This window comes from Numida meleagris, chromosome 1 (assembly GCF_002078875.1).
Source record: "Numida meleagris isolate 19003 breed g44 Domestic line chromosome 1, NumMel1.0, whole genome shotgun sequence".
NCBI lineage: Eukaryota > Metazoa > Chordata > Aves > Galliformes > Numididae > Numida > Numida meleagris.
This window is the reverse complement of record NC_034409.1, coordinates 123,444,658-123,462,492: the sequence shown is the minus strand read 5'-3', so window position 1 is coordinate 123,462,492 and position 17,835 is coordinate 123,444,658. Positions and strand designations below refer to the sequence as shown.

The 17,835-nt window shown below is 35.1% G+C and overlaps 1 protein-coding gene across 2 annotated transcripts in view; it reads right to left on the bottom strand.

The window, feature by feature from the left end:
• Window positions 1-17,835, bottom strand: part of ANOS1 (anosmin 1) — a 138,698-nt gene that overhangs the window by 30,095 nt on the left and 90,768 nt on the right. For both annotated transcript variants that reach the window (XM_021410864.1, XM_021410874.1), the window contains exons 6-8: window positions 16,644-16,773; window positions 6,031-6,233; window positions 3,420-3,567 (exon numbers count right to left, since the gene is read on the bottom strand). In XM_021410864.1, coding sequence (XP_021266539.1) covers window positions 3,420-3,567; window positions 6,031-6,233; window positions 16,644-16,773 — 481 coding nt within the window. The remainder of the gene's footprint in view (window positions 1-3,419; window positions 3,568-6,030; window positions 6,234-16,643; window positions 16,774-17,835) is intronic.

Here is a 17,835-nt window from a genome sequence, read left to right as displayed (position 1 = left end):
TGATATAATTTTTGCTTTTTCACTTGCTTCTTTTACATTGAAGTAAACCTACCGGAGTCATGCATATTCTTTCACAAAGTAATCATAGTGTTTATACTATCTGAAAGGAAATCACAAAGTGGTAGAGCAAAGTACAAACTTGAACCTGTTAGGTATATCTCAACTTGAAGTGTTTTAATTTCACTAAACTTATCTTTTGCTGTTTTCTCTCCACTTCCAGAACAAGGACACTGATTTAAACTATATACTACATACACTGATCAAGAGAGAAAGAATCTTGCTGCATTTCCCAGAAGTGAGGCATATGAATATAACAAGGCAAGATATTTCTGAGTATGGGGAAAGATAACGCCAGAGGGCTGGGGTCAAAGCTCACAGAAGTCCGTAGGACTAAATTACTTCAGTGGGTTATGGACTGATTCTATTCTGACAACATGAACAGCCACCTAAAAAAAGACCTTAATTCCACAGTGAGTTGAGCAATTGACAGTGGGACTCCAGCAAAATTGGAATGGTGCTTCTGGAGCTACTTCCCAAAAGCCACAAAATTCCCCAAATGATTAGGGGGCATGAATGTCCTGTCCTAGATAATATTTCAGGCAATTATTTTTTCTGATTTCTCCATCTGCTTCTGAGTATTATCAAAAATACCTCAAGCAGAAGTGGTTTTATCTAGCTAACTTTAGTGAGAGTCAGAACATTAATTCAAATCTATTTGCATCTCCTTCAGGAGTAAATTGTATTTGCTTTTCCATACAAGACATTTTCAGAAAAGATCCAAACACACTTCCCAGTAGAATGGTCTGTTAACTAAAATGTGTGGTGTCACTAGTTTTGGCTCAAATAATCCCCAATTCTTTCACCCATGGCTTTAACAGAAAGTTTGTTCAGATTTCTCTATATACTTATTATTGAAGTACTCTCTTGTAAAAACGAGTATGTGTTTTTAAGTTCTCACAGGCACAGATCTGCAGTTAAAAAGAAAATACTGCTCATTAGCTAAATGAATGGTCATACTTTGAATATAACATTCACATACTAGAGGTACTTTTTCAATCAAAAATATTCTGAAAGTAGTATTACTTTAGTTTAAAAAACAATACAGCAGCCATTTAAACTTTTAGTTGAAAAGGTCAGTATAACAAAGTGAAATAAAGCACAAAAAATTATGTAGATAGTAAACTTCCTCAGAAACGACTCATAGACTTTGATTAAGTAAAAGGGGCAAGGAGAGGGTAGATTATCTAAGGAAAGTTATTCAAGGGATTTTAAACCCTGGTGATAGGAAAGAGTTGTCACTGGTGTGGACAGAAAATGGTGAAACCACCAGTCATTATTGGTAGGTAAATGCCACTTTGTAGAGGACTTGAAAGTGATAAGTTATAGGTGATCTGCATCAGATTTGGAAAAACACAGTGTTCTGGAGAGAGATAATTGAAAGTCTTCCTCTCCCAGCACAAACCCATTGGTGACACATCAGCAATACCACAGAGTTGATACAGCACTGTCAGTGAAAAGGTTCCTTATTGTAAAACAACAGTAAGGAATGACATCTACACAGGCACAGTCCAAGCTCGGTTATACCAGCTTCAGTTTAGAGGGACTGCATTATGCAGAAAGTCTTTATTTAATGTTGTTTTGAAAGACTATAACCTAACATCAGGTCTAATAATAAAGGCTGATGAACATCAGTTGATTAATTAGCCTTGCTTCCAAGAGGGGAAAATTTAGAAGGATATTTTCATAGTAAAATGAGGGAAATAAATTGAATAGCTTCCAGAATAAAGCCCTGCCTCAGACTCAGGTGAAATTCAGGTACCAGCATACTCCTGGGACATACATACTTTCTACATAAAGTATACTCAGTTACATGTTCTTTCTTGGAGTTGTAATTTAATCTGGCAAAATGACAGTAGTTTGATATCACGCACATTCCCGAAAACTACGTCATTTTTTCTGAGGGATGACAGAAAACAATCTAGGTGAGCCAGTGTGGAAAGGCAGAACTTCTGTATTCACTTATATAGTGCCTCACTGAGAATTTAACAAAAACTTGCTTTATGTCCACACTGTGGAGATTCAAGCTCATTTTCTGCTGTGACTTTCAAGAAAAGGCAGTACATTCAAGATACCAAAGTTTGGCCCTCTGCTATCTCTTAAAATGGCCCCAAAAGGTAGTAAAAATGAGAGAGAGGAAGGAAATGGATCTTTAAATCTGTTTTATCTTCTTGGTACATTAAAACAGAAAGCAACTGTAGATGTGGAGGTCTGTCATAGGTAGCAATTAATTTCAAGTATTTTATACATATCCAAACAGAATATACGTACAGAAGGGTCCAGTAAAAATAACCATTGGTTAGTTTGGTGAGGCTATTTAGGGTGAATGTAATGTTATGAAAATGGTGCCAAGTAAACATTGGTTGTACTTTAAAATCAAAATGTAAATGGGTGGAAAATGAAACAATAAGGAAAGAATATTAGAAATGATATCTCTAGCATCTTCTTATCAGAATTTTGCTTTATTGCTTTATTGACTAATCAGAGATGTATCAGCAGTTAAGATGGTAACTCATTATTGTATTGCAATTATAAAAACATTTAACTAAGACTCAGTTTATTCTCATATTCAGATACAATTTTAAATTATATTGTCACAAGAAAATGAGAGAAAGAAATTCAATAGCTTGCTCAATGTTACTTTGGCTGTATGCCATAATAATGCATAATAATGGCACCTGGGATTCCTTCCCACTTACTACAACAAAGCTGGGCCCAGTGTTGCTTTAGTATGTGAAGTTTTAAATATCCTAAAAAGAAATAATCTGACCTCTAAAGATCTCAAGATAGTAGTTTGAATTTTTGTCCTATGTATGCAATAATTTCTTGAGAATTCATTTATCAGACATGAAACAATTTAGATTCTCTGATAGAAGAGTCAATGTTTTACATCAGTTCCTACAAGGTATGTATTTATATGGTCCAAGAGTCTGAATTCATGGGCTAGTCAAAATAGTCAGGATTTTGAAAAGCAGTGCAAGTCAAAACTGTCCAGTTAAGAGAAAGACACAGAAATGAATTTACAGCAGCCAGTAAGAAATATTGCAAGTATTTATAGCTATAATGCATTTTTAAAGTCTTAACATCACAGTGACGCAAATGCTTTCATTTTCATTGCATTTATTCATTTTAGGTGAGTAGGAACTAAGAAAAATAAATAGGTAAAAACTGTGATCAAGTTTTAAATAGGAAATTATTATTAAATAGGAAATTAAAAGGTTACTCAACTTGACCAAGACAAGATTACTCTGCTATCAAACAGCCATCTTAAAGAAAATAATTTAAGAAACCATTACTTAAAACATTCAAATTCCAGATAAAGAAGAGATGAAGCATTCAGGTGTCTGAATACAATTACTCACTATTATTCCTGTTATCCTGTGTAGTGCTAAAATGAAGAGAAACCTTAGCACTTTTAAGGCGTATCTGACCCCAGCGTGTTACTGCCTGCAGTTCTACATTGTAGTTGCTGTTGGGTTGGAGTCCCTCCAGGACCACATAATTTTGGGGCTACAACAGAGAACATATATACAAAGAAGTTATAGTATTACTGAAACAACCTGATACAGGGATGTATTAAAAGCAGGACTGTTATCTTGGGCACACTACTCTTTTGAAATTAGAAAACTTATGTATAAATTTCAGCAGAACAAAAGTTTGCTTGTTTAAAACTATATTTCATTGTACTCTACTTCTCTTTGTCATTTTTTAAAGCGGTAACATTACAGATATTTACAGAAATTTTTTAGTTAAAGAAATTTAAACTCATTAATCAACATTTTCTTGTATTAGCAAAGCAATTGACAACTTAGTCTAGAGAAAGCTAGTTTGAAGACAGTTACATACAACATTCAGTAAATTTGTTAATATTTTACATAAAATGCTTTCTAAAAAAAAAAAAAAAAAAACAACAAACCAACAAACCAACCATCCAAAGAACCTTCGAATTGGTAAGGATTATTTTCCTCTATAGAATAAAAAATGGAAAATAAAAAATACTATTTCATGGAAGTGTACGTGAGTAGGACAATCATGTTTAATAATCCATAAATTAAAATACTGCTGATAATATTGCAAATAAGAAACAAGGCTACTCAATATTCTTACATTTGTAAAAAATTTTTGGTATTTATAAAACTCCCCTTCTAGCCCACGTCTCAGACAGAAGAAACCATGTTTTCATTGCAATTTGTTGCTCAGTTGAAGATTACCCATCAATCCAGAGAGAAGAAAACCATATACTGTCACATTTAATAGTAAACGTGTTTCAAATCAGTTATGTTCACTTGGTTTGTGCTGAAACATTTAGTATTGACTATAACTCTTTCTAAACATTTTACTCAAATTATTTGAGTATTTTCATCTAGAAATCACCATAAAATGGTGTGGATTAGACTACATTTGAACTAGACTATTTCTAAAGGCAAAATATAGATAAAGAAATTTTTCAATGTTCTTTTAAAAATAAGATTTTTTAACCTTGTTTTATATTTTTGTAGTTTTGATTTTTAGTTTGAATATTTCTATCATATTCATTGGCAAGCAGTAGCCTGAGAGGTGTCCTATGGGGGCAGTCTGAATCTCTGCTGTACAGTTTCATGCAGTTCCACAGAAGAAAAAGAACACGAAGCCAGTAGTATGATAGATATTTTAAGAGTTTACCTTTCCTCTAAAATACATTTTGGATCTTTTGAATTTCCTTATATTCAAGTTTGGAACTTGTTCCCAATTACTTTAATGCTACGAACGTCTGTAGCCAATGGCATCTTTCCTAAGAAACATAAATTCTTCTACCTAGCAAAACCCAACTCTACTATCTTGATAATGTGATTTTTAAAAACTACAAAAATGAGCTTACTTTCTTTTCTGTGTATGTTTACTATGGCTTTGTGGACCTTTTTTTCCTAAGTATTTGACTTGAGTAGAAACAAAGAACCAAGTTATCACAGTCTGAAAATAATCCACATTATTTCCAGTTGTGGGTATATTGCTTTTTCCCTATTTCCCACTGTAAAGCTAGCAATGATGGCTTCAGCCTCTGAACCCTGGTCCCTACCAGTTCCCATAAGAAGGGATGGGTCTACAGTGCTCATCCAGTGGTGGCTCTATGTCCTGTCTGCTGAACATATATACAACTCAGAATAATATATCCATAACTCGAACACGACCTACATTACTCTCCTTTTTTGCAGGGATTGGTGGCTGAGGGACAGAAGGACTATAACTCTACAGCTACCATTCATCACAGTGCAAGTGGTCAATCAGAGCCAAAACACAATGTTAACACAGATATGGAATCAATTTCTCACAATGCATTAATAAAAATAATTCCAGATAATTAAGTCCAGACTTTTATTTGTGATACATTTCTAATTCTATTAACTCCTTTAAGTTACTGTGCAATATGCTTAAGGATATGACAGCAAGATTTGATACATCAGTCAAAAATAACAAAAGAAAATTGCTGCTATGGAAATGTGTCACATCTTTGGCACAACAGATTATTTAAATGTTAGTTATTTTTCTTCCTTGGGCCTCTACTGACTATTTAATGGTTATTCTATATGATGGTGCCTCGATTTTTGTTTACAAACTGCAAAAGTAATGAAACAGATGATGTTAATGTTTCTTAAATAAAACACTACTGTATCTTTCAGAAGCACAGTAAAATAAACCCTGCTTTAGAGGACAAAAAGCAATGAAATTTCTATTTATCTCTCCTGCAAAATCTTGACTGTGTTTTAAGGCAGAAGTCTTCTTCTCGAGTTCAGTTAAGCAAAGGCATTGAGGTATCAAAACTGTCTGTGGGGTTGGTGATCTTAAAAATTGAGGCAATTACGTTCCAAGCAGTTATTGCAATTTATCACATTTTTGATACTTATACTCTGTTTATTTCATGCCAGAAATAAGTTTGAACATTCCAGAATTAATACATAGGCATATTTCTGTCTCATTTGCTATTTTCTTTCTTACCCCGTCAGTAATCTTCCTTCTCTTTTTTTTAGCTGGGATCACGTATTTGCTGTAAGTCCAGCTCCAGAAAACTTTGTAATGGTGCACTGGGATATCAGGCTCCTCTGGAAGATCCCAAGTAATCATTACATTAACAGTTCCATCATTGTTTGCACTGATATTGGCAATTCTGATATTAGATGGAGCTGGTGGAGCAGAAGGATCTGAAATTAAAAATAAAGTAAAATCAAATAATATAAAACAATTCTAAAGTAAAGTTCATCAAAATAAAGTAAAAATCATATTCATCTTATATGTTTACTAGTCATACACCATCTGTATTAAACATTCTCAGTGTATTTAAGAAAATTCAGGCAAAAATTTCTCATAGGTGAGATGGGGCTTTTTGCAAGTTCTACAAATCCAAACTTTACTAAAATTACAAGTATATATTCACATGTAGGATTATCATTATTCTATGTCATTATTATGTTCACAAATGTTATAAAGTTTTCGTCATAATGTACTGAAATATTAGGCTTATTTCTGGCATTCACTACTTTAAATACATAGTGAATATAAAAACTCCTAGCCCACAAAAACAGAATAAAATCTTGAAGACACCAAATATTTTTTGCCAGAGAATGTAAGATGAGAATATTTCTAGAAGTTGACTCTTTCTTTAAAATTCCTGTACTGCTATCCACTACCATATACATAAACATGTCTAGAATAAATATAATTAAGATGTAATGAAGTACACAAGATATGCTGCCAGAGAAGTCCTTAAGTTTTTTGTTTTGTATTTGTTTTCATTTTTGTTTTAAATAACAACAGTGTACTCAACTATCCCTGTGATTTATTTCCTTATTCGAATTTCTGGTCAATATTAATTGAGATATTATTCCTTCAATTGCCTATGTGCCAACCCTAGATTTAAGGACACAAGATAGACAAAGGTTCCACTACTGAAGTTCTTCTAATATTGAATGTTAGGTCCTTGTGGTCCAACCATATAATATGCTGGCTCTGAGTCATGTGAATAAATGGAAATTTTGCTTCTGAACTTTTGAAAGTCAAATCTGCTATCATCTGAGTCATTTTAATCACAATTCTCAATCTAAGTAATCTTGGAAACATTATAAAAAATGTTATCAAGAGTGAATACGGTAATATACTTCTTTCACCAGCACTTTTTGTGAAAGAATACTTCAGAAAGTTTTTTGGTTTATTTAAAATGTCTGTGTTAACCTAACATTACAGGCAAGATATACTGACAATACAAAAATTAATAAATAAATATGTAAACAAATTAAACAGTGGAGCTTAAAAAATTAAAATATTTCAGGCATAACAAAGGAAATTTGTAGTAATTAAGGCATGATATGAAGTTGAAGCCAAGAGATAAACAATGTGATTGAGAAAACCATTTTCACAAAACTTTTCTGCCAAATGAGCCACCACTTATTGCCAGAAATAAAAACTGGAGGTGTGCAGAAGAGACATCAGGCATCCATTTATGGTGCAGTTCACCTGAATCTTCTCATAATGGTTAATGAGCTGTTAAATGAACTTTCCAGACATACTAAGTTCATCAGATAATCCCTATGACTAATGATCTCATTGAAAAGTTCCATCATTTAGGTCATGCAAACTGACACATTCAGGATTAATAAAGACAGCATTTCCTTTTTAAAGATCAGCAGATGTGTAATAATGGCTTATTCCTCTTATTTAACAGGAGTCTCCATTAAACAATTACAGATGCTTCTGTTTCTTCATACATGCCATTTTAGTTAAATAGTAAAGGATGGTCCTGTTATCTCACACAGGCCATAACTGTTATAAAACACACCTGAGTTTAAGAATTCTGGAAATTTAACTTCATTTTCCTAATTCCTTATTTCTTCTTGCTTTTTTTTAAAATCATATTGTAAGTTGGATTATTTTACTTTTTTTTTTTTCTGGTACTGTTCTTACATTTATTGTCTTCCCTAGTAGATAACAACTCCATTTAAATATATACAAAGCTGTATGTTTTGGAAAAAATAAATAATATGAAGATTAATTTCTAAAATTTGTTTTTGATGAATAGCTTGTATTGTTATCTAACATAATTAATCATCTATTTCTGTGCTTGCTAAAATAAGTAGAAGCAAAATGAAATTTGGATGTAATAACCAGATTCATGAATTAAAAAAAAAACAACATCCTTTCAAGCATCCATCTTCACTGACAAAAAATGTTGGTGTTCTTTTTTTATGCAATATGACAGTGTATTGTGACAATAAAACATTTATAACCTGAAGTGCAACTGATCATATTACCTCAGGTGAATTATTCAGGTTAACTCCCTCAAGTGCCATGCATCATGTATTATGTATACATAGCATATGGGATACGATTAAAGTGTTTTGGAGAGTATGCCTTCATGAATGCTCTGATATAAGCCTAAACAATTCTAACTGTACAACGTTTCCACATCTAAAAAATACTCTGAGAGTCCCCCAAATTCTAAAAGTTAAATTAAATAGTACGTCAGAACAAACTCTCCATAGGTCTAAAAGCAAAAGACTAAATGTGTTTTCCTCCAGAATTCCTTGTCAAGGATTTCTAGCCCTACAAGAAAAGGAATAGCAATTTTTTTTTGTTTGTAAACCTAGCAAATGCCATTGAAAAGTGCTTTTTAAGAGGAGGAAGAAGAGTGGTCATAGACGTGGAAGACAGAAAGGAAGGAGTTCTGCAGGTGACAGTGAGAGGTGAAAAGTAAGAAATTTGAAAGCACCACATTTTCTGGAAAAAACAAACAAACAAGTAGACTAAGCTGTGGAAAATATACGAGGGGGGCTCTGAAAATAATGCCTCATATTTTATTATGTCAGTCCATGAAGTCAGAGACAAATGTTGGTGGTATGGCAGTAGAGATTGAACTTTCCCAAAATTATTCCATTACTTCCTCCATGTGGAAAAAATGGCACCCATTGACATTCATTGATACTTGCTGAATGTTTATGGAGACCAAACAGTGGATGTGAGCACATCGAGGTGATGGGTGGTGCATTTCAGCAGTGGCAACGGCAACGTTCCTGTTGCAGTTGTGGAACGACAAGCCACATTCCGCACAGTGTCACACCACAGAATGAAGAGCATCTTGGTCGGTTCATCTATGTGAACTGGTGGATTACAACCAGGGAACCATGACCATAGTTGAATATCAGCTTAAATGCGTTGGAAACAATAGCGGTAATGTTGGAATATTGTAAAGTTTGCACTAGGGTGGGTCCCACAAGTGCTCACACAGGAACAGAAAGAACCACATAAGCAAGTTTGTCAAGACCTAGTGAACCAATACGAGGCTGAAGGTGACAGTTTCCTGGATTGCATCATTACCAGTGACAAAACATGTTGTCACCACTATGAGCTGGAGTCAAAATAGCAGTTCATGGAGTGCTGATACACGAATTCTCCATTGAAGAAAAAGTTCCAGACAGTGGGTAAAGTGATATGCACTGTCTTTTCGAATAGGGATAGGTGAACCTTCTGGATTTCCTGAAATCTGGACAAACCATCAATTCTGACTGCAATATCATGGCACTGACTAAGATGAAGACTTGAACTTTCAGAATCAGGCCAGAGAAGACAACAATTTTTCTCTTGTAACATGATAACACAAGACTGCATGCCAGTTTGAAGACCGTGGAGTCACACTGCCAATCTTGGCTGGACTGTCCAACCACATCCACTGTATAGACTGGATTTGGCATATTCTGACTTTCATCTGTTCAGGCCAATGAAAGATGGACTGTGTAGACAACGTACTCCTAGCAACAATGCTGTCATAGCAGCTGTGGAAACAGTGGGTCATCTGAACTGATGCAGGTTTTTATGGGAGTGGCATGCAGGCACTTATTCATCACTGGTGAAAATGCACAACTAATGGTGGTGACTATGTTGAAAAACAGTGTATTGTAGTTGAGAACTTACTCTATCAAACAGTGTTATTGTGCTCTTTGTATCTATTGCAGTTTCCATAGAAATAAATAGGAGGCATTAATTTTGGACTGACCCACCCATAAACAAGTAAAATGATCAAAGATGAAAGAATTAGAAGGGAATAGAACAGAACACAACACAACACGTGAAAGGGACCTTCAGAGATCATTTAGTCCAGCTGTCTGACCACATCAAGGCTAGCCAAAAGTAAAAGTATATTACTACGGACATAATCCAAATGCCTCTTGAACACTGGCAAGCATTACAATTTTATGTTTAATCATCTGAAAGAAAGGAGAAAAAAACACAAAAACTAACAAACACTTGTGTGATTTTGGGGAACCAACAATAAAATATTTCCTGTATTTTGGGTACCTAAAATATGAAGCCACTTAGTGAGCGGTTTATATCAGCTGAGAATCCTTTCCATATTATTTTCATACCATGATATAATTTATTCATCTACTTCTATGTCTCTCTATACAATTAATCACTTTCATAACTGACAAAACTATAATTTTTTATGCCAAATACCAGGAATATTCATCTTTTCCTTCATTTGAAAGGTGTGGAGTAAGACAGAATAGCAACAAGGAGAGATATTGTGATCTCTGTTATTACTAAGAAGAAAAACAAACAAACAAACAAACAAACAAAAAAGCACCCCCCCCAAATAAATTACAACACTCCTATATCCCTAAAGTCTCCCTAAAACACATAAAAGCAAGAAAAACGCCCTTCTTAAATAGTCTTAACAACTTACTCCTTCATAATGCATATAGACCAGTTATGAGACAATTGTGGGTTTTTTCTGCTGTTTTTTTTTAAGCTTACTCAAGTCTATTATGGGAAGGAAAAGTCATGCTTCTACAGGGCGCTTCGTTATGCTTAAGTCAGTCCAGACACAAAAAGCCATACACAACTTATGTGCTGAAATATTTCTAAGTCTAATAACTGGTACTGGAATATAAAGCTTACATATATGTTTGTTAACCGCACTATGAAGCTAAACTGGAATTCTAATGACTATAAGGCTAACAACCATTCTGCTGCTTGTGTTCATATATCTGTAATCCCTTTGATTGACTGCCCACATATATAATTTAGATATGTGAATGTTAAACTACTGGAAGAGAAACTACTGCCATTTTTTCAAATTTAAAGTTCTGAAATTGTATTTAAAAGAATTTATCTGAGTGATAAATCAAATTCTTTGGTTTGCAGAAAGAGTGCTGTTAGTTCCAGCTTTTCCTTCGCTGTTTATGCTACAGCTCAAATAAAAGAAAAGTCCTTATATATACTAGAATTTGGCACAGACAATTGTTTTCAAAACTTAAAATATTCTGGTCTCAGCCGTCTGACAAGTAAATCACTTCTCACTGCTAGAAATGATAGCTTCATTAGGTCAAAGCTGAGGCTGCTGTTCCAGCACATGGAGTATGTACTGCATTTGTCTGCATTGTATCTGGCTTGAGTATACCCAAAGGACTTAAATGCTTGTCTTGCTGGCTACTCAGCCATCATGAGCAAAACTCTGTCTCCGGTCCCCAGAAGGGAGGATTCCTTACTGCTAATAAAAGAAGAAAATAAAACCCTCACATCACCATTTCAAAATGCACATCTTCCCACAATCATATTTTTAAAAATAGTGATAGACACTTTATATTTTATAAGATTATTTCTATAAATAGGATCTTGAAGCGCCTTGCAACCTTAATAAAAAGGCACATAAAAAGTGCAGGGCATATACAAGAATTGCATTGTACATTGCTGCAAAACATCCACTTTGGCTTTATATGTGACATCTGTAATGAAAACAATAAATGATTTAAAATATATATGTCAGAGAGGAAATAATGACATTGAAACATGGAATTTCCATCCTGAGGCGGAAAAATGACAGCAAGTTTGACTCCTACTTAAACCTTTTCTACAAAGATATTTTTTTCTCCTAACTTAAAATAGATCATCCATTGCTATCTTTTAAACATTATGTATGCCAACTCTAAAAATCTGCTGAAACTGCTCTACAGACAAGTTTTCAACTATTAAACAGTTCCAAGGCGTAAGTAAGAGGACTGGCTTTGCCCAATGGAAATGGCACACATAAACCAGCTGTGCAGCAGTATAAAAAAATCATTGGTCTCAAAGGAGCAACAGAAAGAATTTTATTGCCAGGAGTGGGTGTCTGTTCTGGTTTTACTAACACTCAGTAATGCATGCATGAAATCTCATCCAGCATGGTACTTATGTGCTGTGAAAACAATGTTGTCTGCTTCCTTTTGCTTGACAATTCATCCTGTGTATGCAAGCAGCTGCCTTTATGGTGAAGATAAAAACCTTTAGTAAGGTAGAAGGATCAGGTTTGGGCTCGTTGTGTTGATCTTACAGCCTCTTTTAGCCTGTGAAAATAGCACAGTGCCTAACTACAGACCAGTAAGATAATATATTATATAGAAATGCTTAATGCTGGTCTCTCTAGTTAACAGTAGCCACTTTTACTGAGAGTTCGTTGTCATCATAGAACCTAAAAGTTAGAAAAAATAGTCTAAAAACTCTCACACAAATACAAGTTGAGTTACTAGTGCCAAATAGCTTCTGGCAATTTGGGTTAGGCTATCCAGTGTCCACATAATGGGAGAAAAGATAGTTGTTTTTTTTTTTTCTAAAGAGACTTATTTTTGGATTGTAGGATCAGTTCTCTCCTCCTTCCAAAGCAAATGAAATAGCTTGGAGAGGATCAGTTAAAATATGAGAAGTGTATTCATATCTTTGGGGATCAAAAATATTCTGCGAGACATTCTGTTAGCTTTTTGCTGTTATTGCAAATTATTGACACTCAGTGGAAGATGAAAAGGAAAGCAAACACAACTAAGAAAAAATAAAAGTGAAGTGGAAATCATTATCAAGAATACCAGAAAGCTTTGATCCATTTTAGCTGACAGTATGAACCTGAAAATCCATGTACAGAGTCCTACTTTTAGGAAAGGACCCATTCTCCTAGGTGCTGTATTCACTCCATCTTCTAGCCACTCTGCTCTAAGGAGATAGGCATAATCTATTCTATGTTTCTTGTAACTGTGGTATCAAATTGTGGCAAAATAAAGCATTACTTTGTTCCCTACAAAGGGCTATGCCAGATAGGCACATATAAATGCTTTGTCTCCGTTATAAGAATAAATAAACAGCATAAAAAATTCTCATAGCTTAAGCTCTGAACCTTTCATACATTATTTATCTCAGCTGTGTCACTTTGATTATTTATTATTTACACACTAATGCCATAAATGAATACATGAGGCAGTGTAAAATAGCTAATAAACCTTCACCTCAACTGTTCACAATATAAGACTATCACCATCTACAGCAGATAAATAATCAAAACGTGTAGATGAAGAATGGTGCAGAACCATTATAGATGGACTGCTTGATGAAATGCTCTTCTCTCATTTTTTTCTTTTTCATGACTGGGATATTAAACTAATTTGGATAATAAGAAGCTTTTTAGTGAAAGAAAAGTTGTTACATAACTCAGAAGACATAAAGTTATTTTGAATTTTAAAAAAATCTTGCTTTGTTTCATGTACTTAGAAGTCACATCTTTGCATTTGCAAAAGACAGAAAACAGTATAAACAGCATTATAAGAACCAGACAAGTAAGACTCTCTCAAAGTAATTATGGCAACAATGTTTCTGAATTTTTTTTTTAACAGCTTAAATTATTTATTGACAGAGAAAAAATTTTGTGGTTCCACACTCCTCCTCACATTCAGATTATATACCCTACTTGTCCCCTGAAGAAAAAAAATAAATTTGCTATTCATTACAACTTATGAGCAACTGGTAGAAGTTCAACATCTTGTGTGAGAAACTGTCTTCAGAATTGCTGTCACATTTCCTGATCAAAGGGTTTCTTTTTGGTAAATCTGATGAAGATGATAATCTTCTCTTTCTCTTGGTGAAACATAATGAAACAATACAAGAACTGATGTGAGTTTCTCTCTGGACTTCACACAAATGTACCAAAGAGAGCCAGCAAACTTTCAAAAGGGAGGTGCCAAAATCCTCCTTCCTTTTCCATAATAGAGGTTAAATATGCCTGTAGGAGCTCAGCAGGAATGAGTAGATGCTGGCACGCAAAAAAAAAACAGGCACTTGTGATCAGTAGTTTCTTGCCTCTGTGCCAGGCAGGGGCAGCCACTTCCCACTGAGTTCCAAAGTAGTAATTGATAGTCTGTATAACACTATAACTGTTAGTGCTATGAGTGCCTACTCAGGGTCATGGAAGCTGAGACATATGGACTGAAGCAAGCTAGTGTCATTCCTGACAGTCACCACAGTCACTTAATACTTCCAAATTTCATTTGGTAAATGTGGTACCTTTGCAATAGCCACGAACATACTAAAGCCTCTAAAATGCTCAAATGAATTGCTGGAATAAGATGACTTGGGCTACAGAGCTGACAGCTAACTGTATTCCTTTTGTTTGCTTGGCAATTCACAATGTTCTATCAAGCACTGGAGCTTAGATTTGAAACTTGTTATTGTGAGGGATTACAGCAGGTGAGGGTTACTGCAGAGTTTTGAACAGGGCCAGTTACGTATTTTCTGCCCTTATCAAATCACTACTGTTTTCATTTGTTATGTAAGAGCATGCAGACGTTCTGCTGGCTTCTGTACTTCTCACAGAGTCCTAGAAGTGCTCAAGGTGCTCTTTGCCCACCTAACAGCCATGAGCAGTACTACTGGAGAGCAAGTGCTTCAGGGGTAGCTGCAGAGAGCACAGGAGAAGAGGACTCTAGTAATATATAATCATTTCAAAATTGCAAGCTCCTGAAAGTCACTGCCATGCAGGAGATTATTCTGAAGAAATATCTCTGCATGCTTATCATGCTGTCACACTGTTCTCCAGAAACTCACTTATGGATAGAGTCAGAGGCTGGGCTAAAGAGATGTTCAGTATGACTTAACACAGATGTTCTTGGATTCGTTACTAATGTAGGTGTTTTGAACACTATGCTCCTGTGGTAAGCACAAGCATTAGGGGACAAATTTGGAACAGAATTTTATACAAATGTCACGCTCAAGCCAAAACCCCAGTGTTATCATGATATATCTTTATGTAACCGCAGTTGTAGTGTTTTCAAGCAGAATAGTTGGAAAATATCTAGCAATTCAGAAAAACAACTGACAGCGGTGTGAGTTTAAAAGAAAGCTGGTCCCCAAATCAGCAGTGCAGTACTGTATCTGCTTAAATGCATCTCAGGAGAAAAATCAAAGAGAAAGCTACTGCTGCTGCTGAGTCCTTGAAGTAAGCTCATCATAGTTTGGAGGAACTGCATTTTTTTGATGTCAGTGAAATTGTGTACTAGTTAACTGTAACAAATTCTTAAAATAATACTTCTTTTGTTTGTCTCACATCAATAGTGGGATGACTATGCCAACAAACCTTCTTATCACAGATGAGTTTATAGCTTCAAAAATTATTGAGCTGAATGTAAACTTATTCCGTAAAAAATTAAAACATCCATACTATCAAAAGCACTTGCATGCTTATATAACTCTATCTAAAATAAGATTTTTTCTAGGATTGATTGTGACCAAAAAGAATGAAAAAGCCAACATGTAAACCCATAAATAGCAACTGTTTATATTGCAAGTCAATTCTACAGGAGAAAGAAATGCATTTTTCTAAGTACTCCTGATAAAAGTGTAAAGATTGTCACTACCAAAACAAAGACATGTCTATCTATTATGAACTTCACCTCCATTAGTAATACAGTGAAGACTGCTAAATCCCACTGTTTGGCACCAAAGCCAACTAGCATGGTCTGGCTATTTCCAGAGTATTAACTCTCTTTAAGAGAGGATGACCACATCCAGACTACTGAGGATGGTTTCTAGCCTGTGATACCATGCTTGAAAGTCATCTGGAAAAACTCTAATTTATGTGGGTCAAAAGTACATCAGAAAAAACTTAACAGGAGGGGAGATCTGTTTGAGCTCCCATCTTCCCAGTACCAATTACTGATCCATTTTCAAAGTTACTACCTGAATACCTCCCTTGACAAATCAAGCAACAGCAACAAAAATTCCTGCAACACTTAATGGACTGGCTAGCATGCCTTGCCAATGAAAAGTAACATGCGGCTAAATACACCCTTATCCCTAAGCCCTTATGATTAGTGCTAGCGAAGAGGGAGTTATAGTAAGACAGCCCATATTTCCAGTAAAACAATGCTGCTCCAATTACTTAGATATAGGTGACAAATATTTCTGTACTCTGCTAAACATATGATTGTAACATATTTCCTATAACTGTAAAAGAACTTAAGAGAGATCTCTTGGAATAAAACATTGAAAACCCATCTCCCTGTTTCATGGTCAGGGTCATGTTGTTTGATACCAGCAGCATGGAAAATGTCTAAAAGGAAGTTTATTCATTGAGACACCTTACTGATAAAAAGAATAAAGACAACATTAACCCTTAATTCTTGAGCAGACTTCAAGCAAACCTCACACCATTTGTAAAACTAATGGTAAAACAACCAAAAACCCCACTTTCTGCCACAAAAGCAAGTCTGCACTCCACATATGAGCAAGTTGAAGATGTTCTCCAGATGTAGGGAACCAAAACTCACCTTTAGAGGAGCGAAAGTGCTTGCTAGGTGCCGTGAAGCCCCTTGTCCCATGCACATTCACAGCTGCCACACGGAACTGGTACCACCTGCTTGCTCTGATGTCTGACAGCTGGACCCGCTCATCTGTTGTCTGGTGAGGAAAATGTCATGATTATTGTCCGCTCAGATGGGGCTAGTTGTGCTCTCTACAATGTAACACCCATCACACAGACTGGGAGGTAGGGGACACACCTCTTCAGTACACACAAGTATCAACAGTTGCAAACAAAATCATGTAACCGCGGAATTTTACAGTGCATTGCAGGTCTTTTCTAGAAAAGCGACATTTAGAAAAGTGGTCGTTAAATTCGCAAAATTATTTTTTCAGTTATCATAACCTTCACCAAGCATATAGGACTTAGCTGATCAACTGATGATTTTTTAGGGAACTCACTGCCCCAGATCAATGGACTCATTTCTCCAGATCCTAAAGAGTCAGGCCTCCAAAATGACTTCACAAAATCCAACACTGAGAAGCTGCCTTTTTTATTTCATAGGAAACCCAAAGCTGTCAGGTAATGAATATGAATCTCCTTCAGATCCTTCACACTTATGTCACAATGACAATCACAGCCTTAACTCCTCTCTGCTGATTTTTCTTAGGTCATAGGAGATGACTTTTTCTCCAACACTCACTGAGACTGCTGGTGTCATGAGTTCAGTTTCCAACTTCTGCAGCAAGTGCCTTAACCACTGAAATATGGAAAAAGTATAAATGCACTCTGAACTCTTCCAGTAGGAGGTGCTTTAAACACTCCTATTTTGAGGCCTGTTTTTGTTTTTTGTTTTTTTCCTTTAAGCTTTTAAGCAGCTGCCTTGTACACTTTCCAATTTTCTTCTAAGGTACAAACATCAGAACTGAACACAGCCTTCCGATAACAGCTGAATCACTAACAAGTACAAAGAAATAGTGTCTGCAGAACTAATCAGAAACTAATCTATTTGTGGCTATTTTACATTTGAAGTTATCCAAATTTCAATTTATTTTAATCTCTCATTTTTGCTGTCTTAATACTTTAATCAAAAAAAAAACAAAACAAAACAGATAAGCTTGAAATAAATGTCTTGCACATGTCTGAATAAACTGCACAACCAATACTAAATATCATTACTGACCCAAGATGAAATCTCACTAACAAAGTCATTGACATCT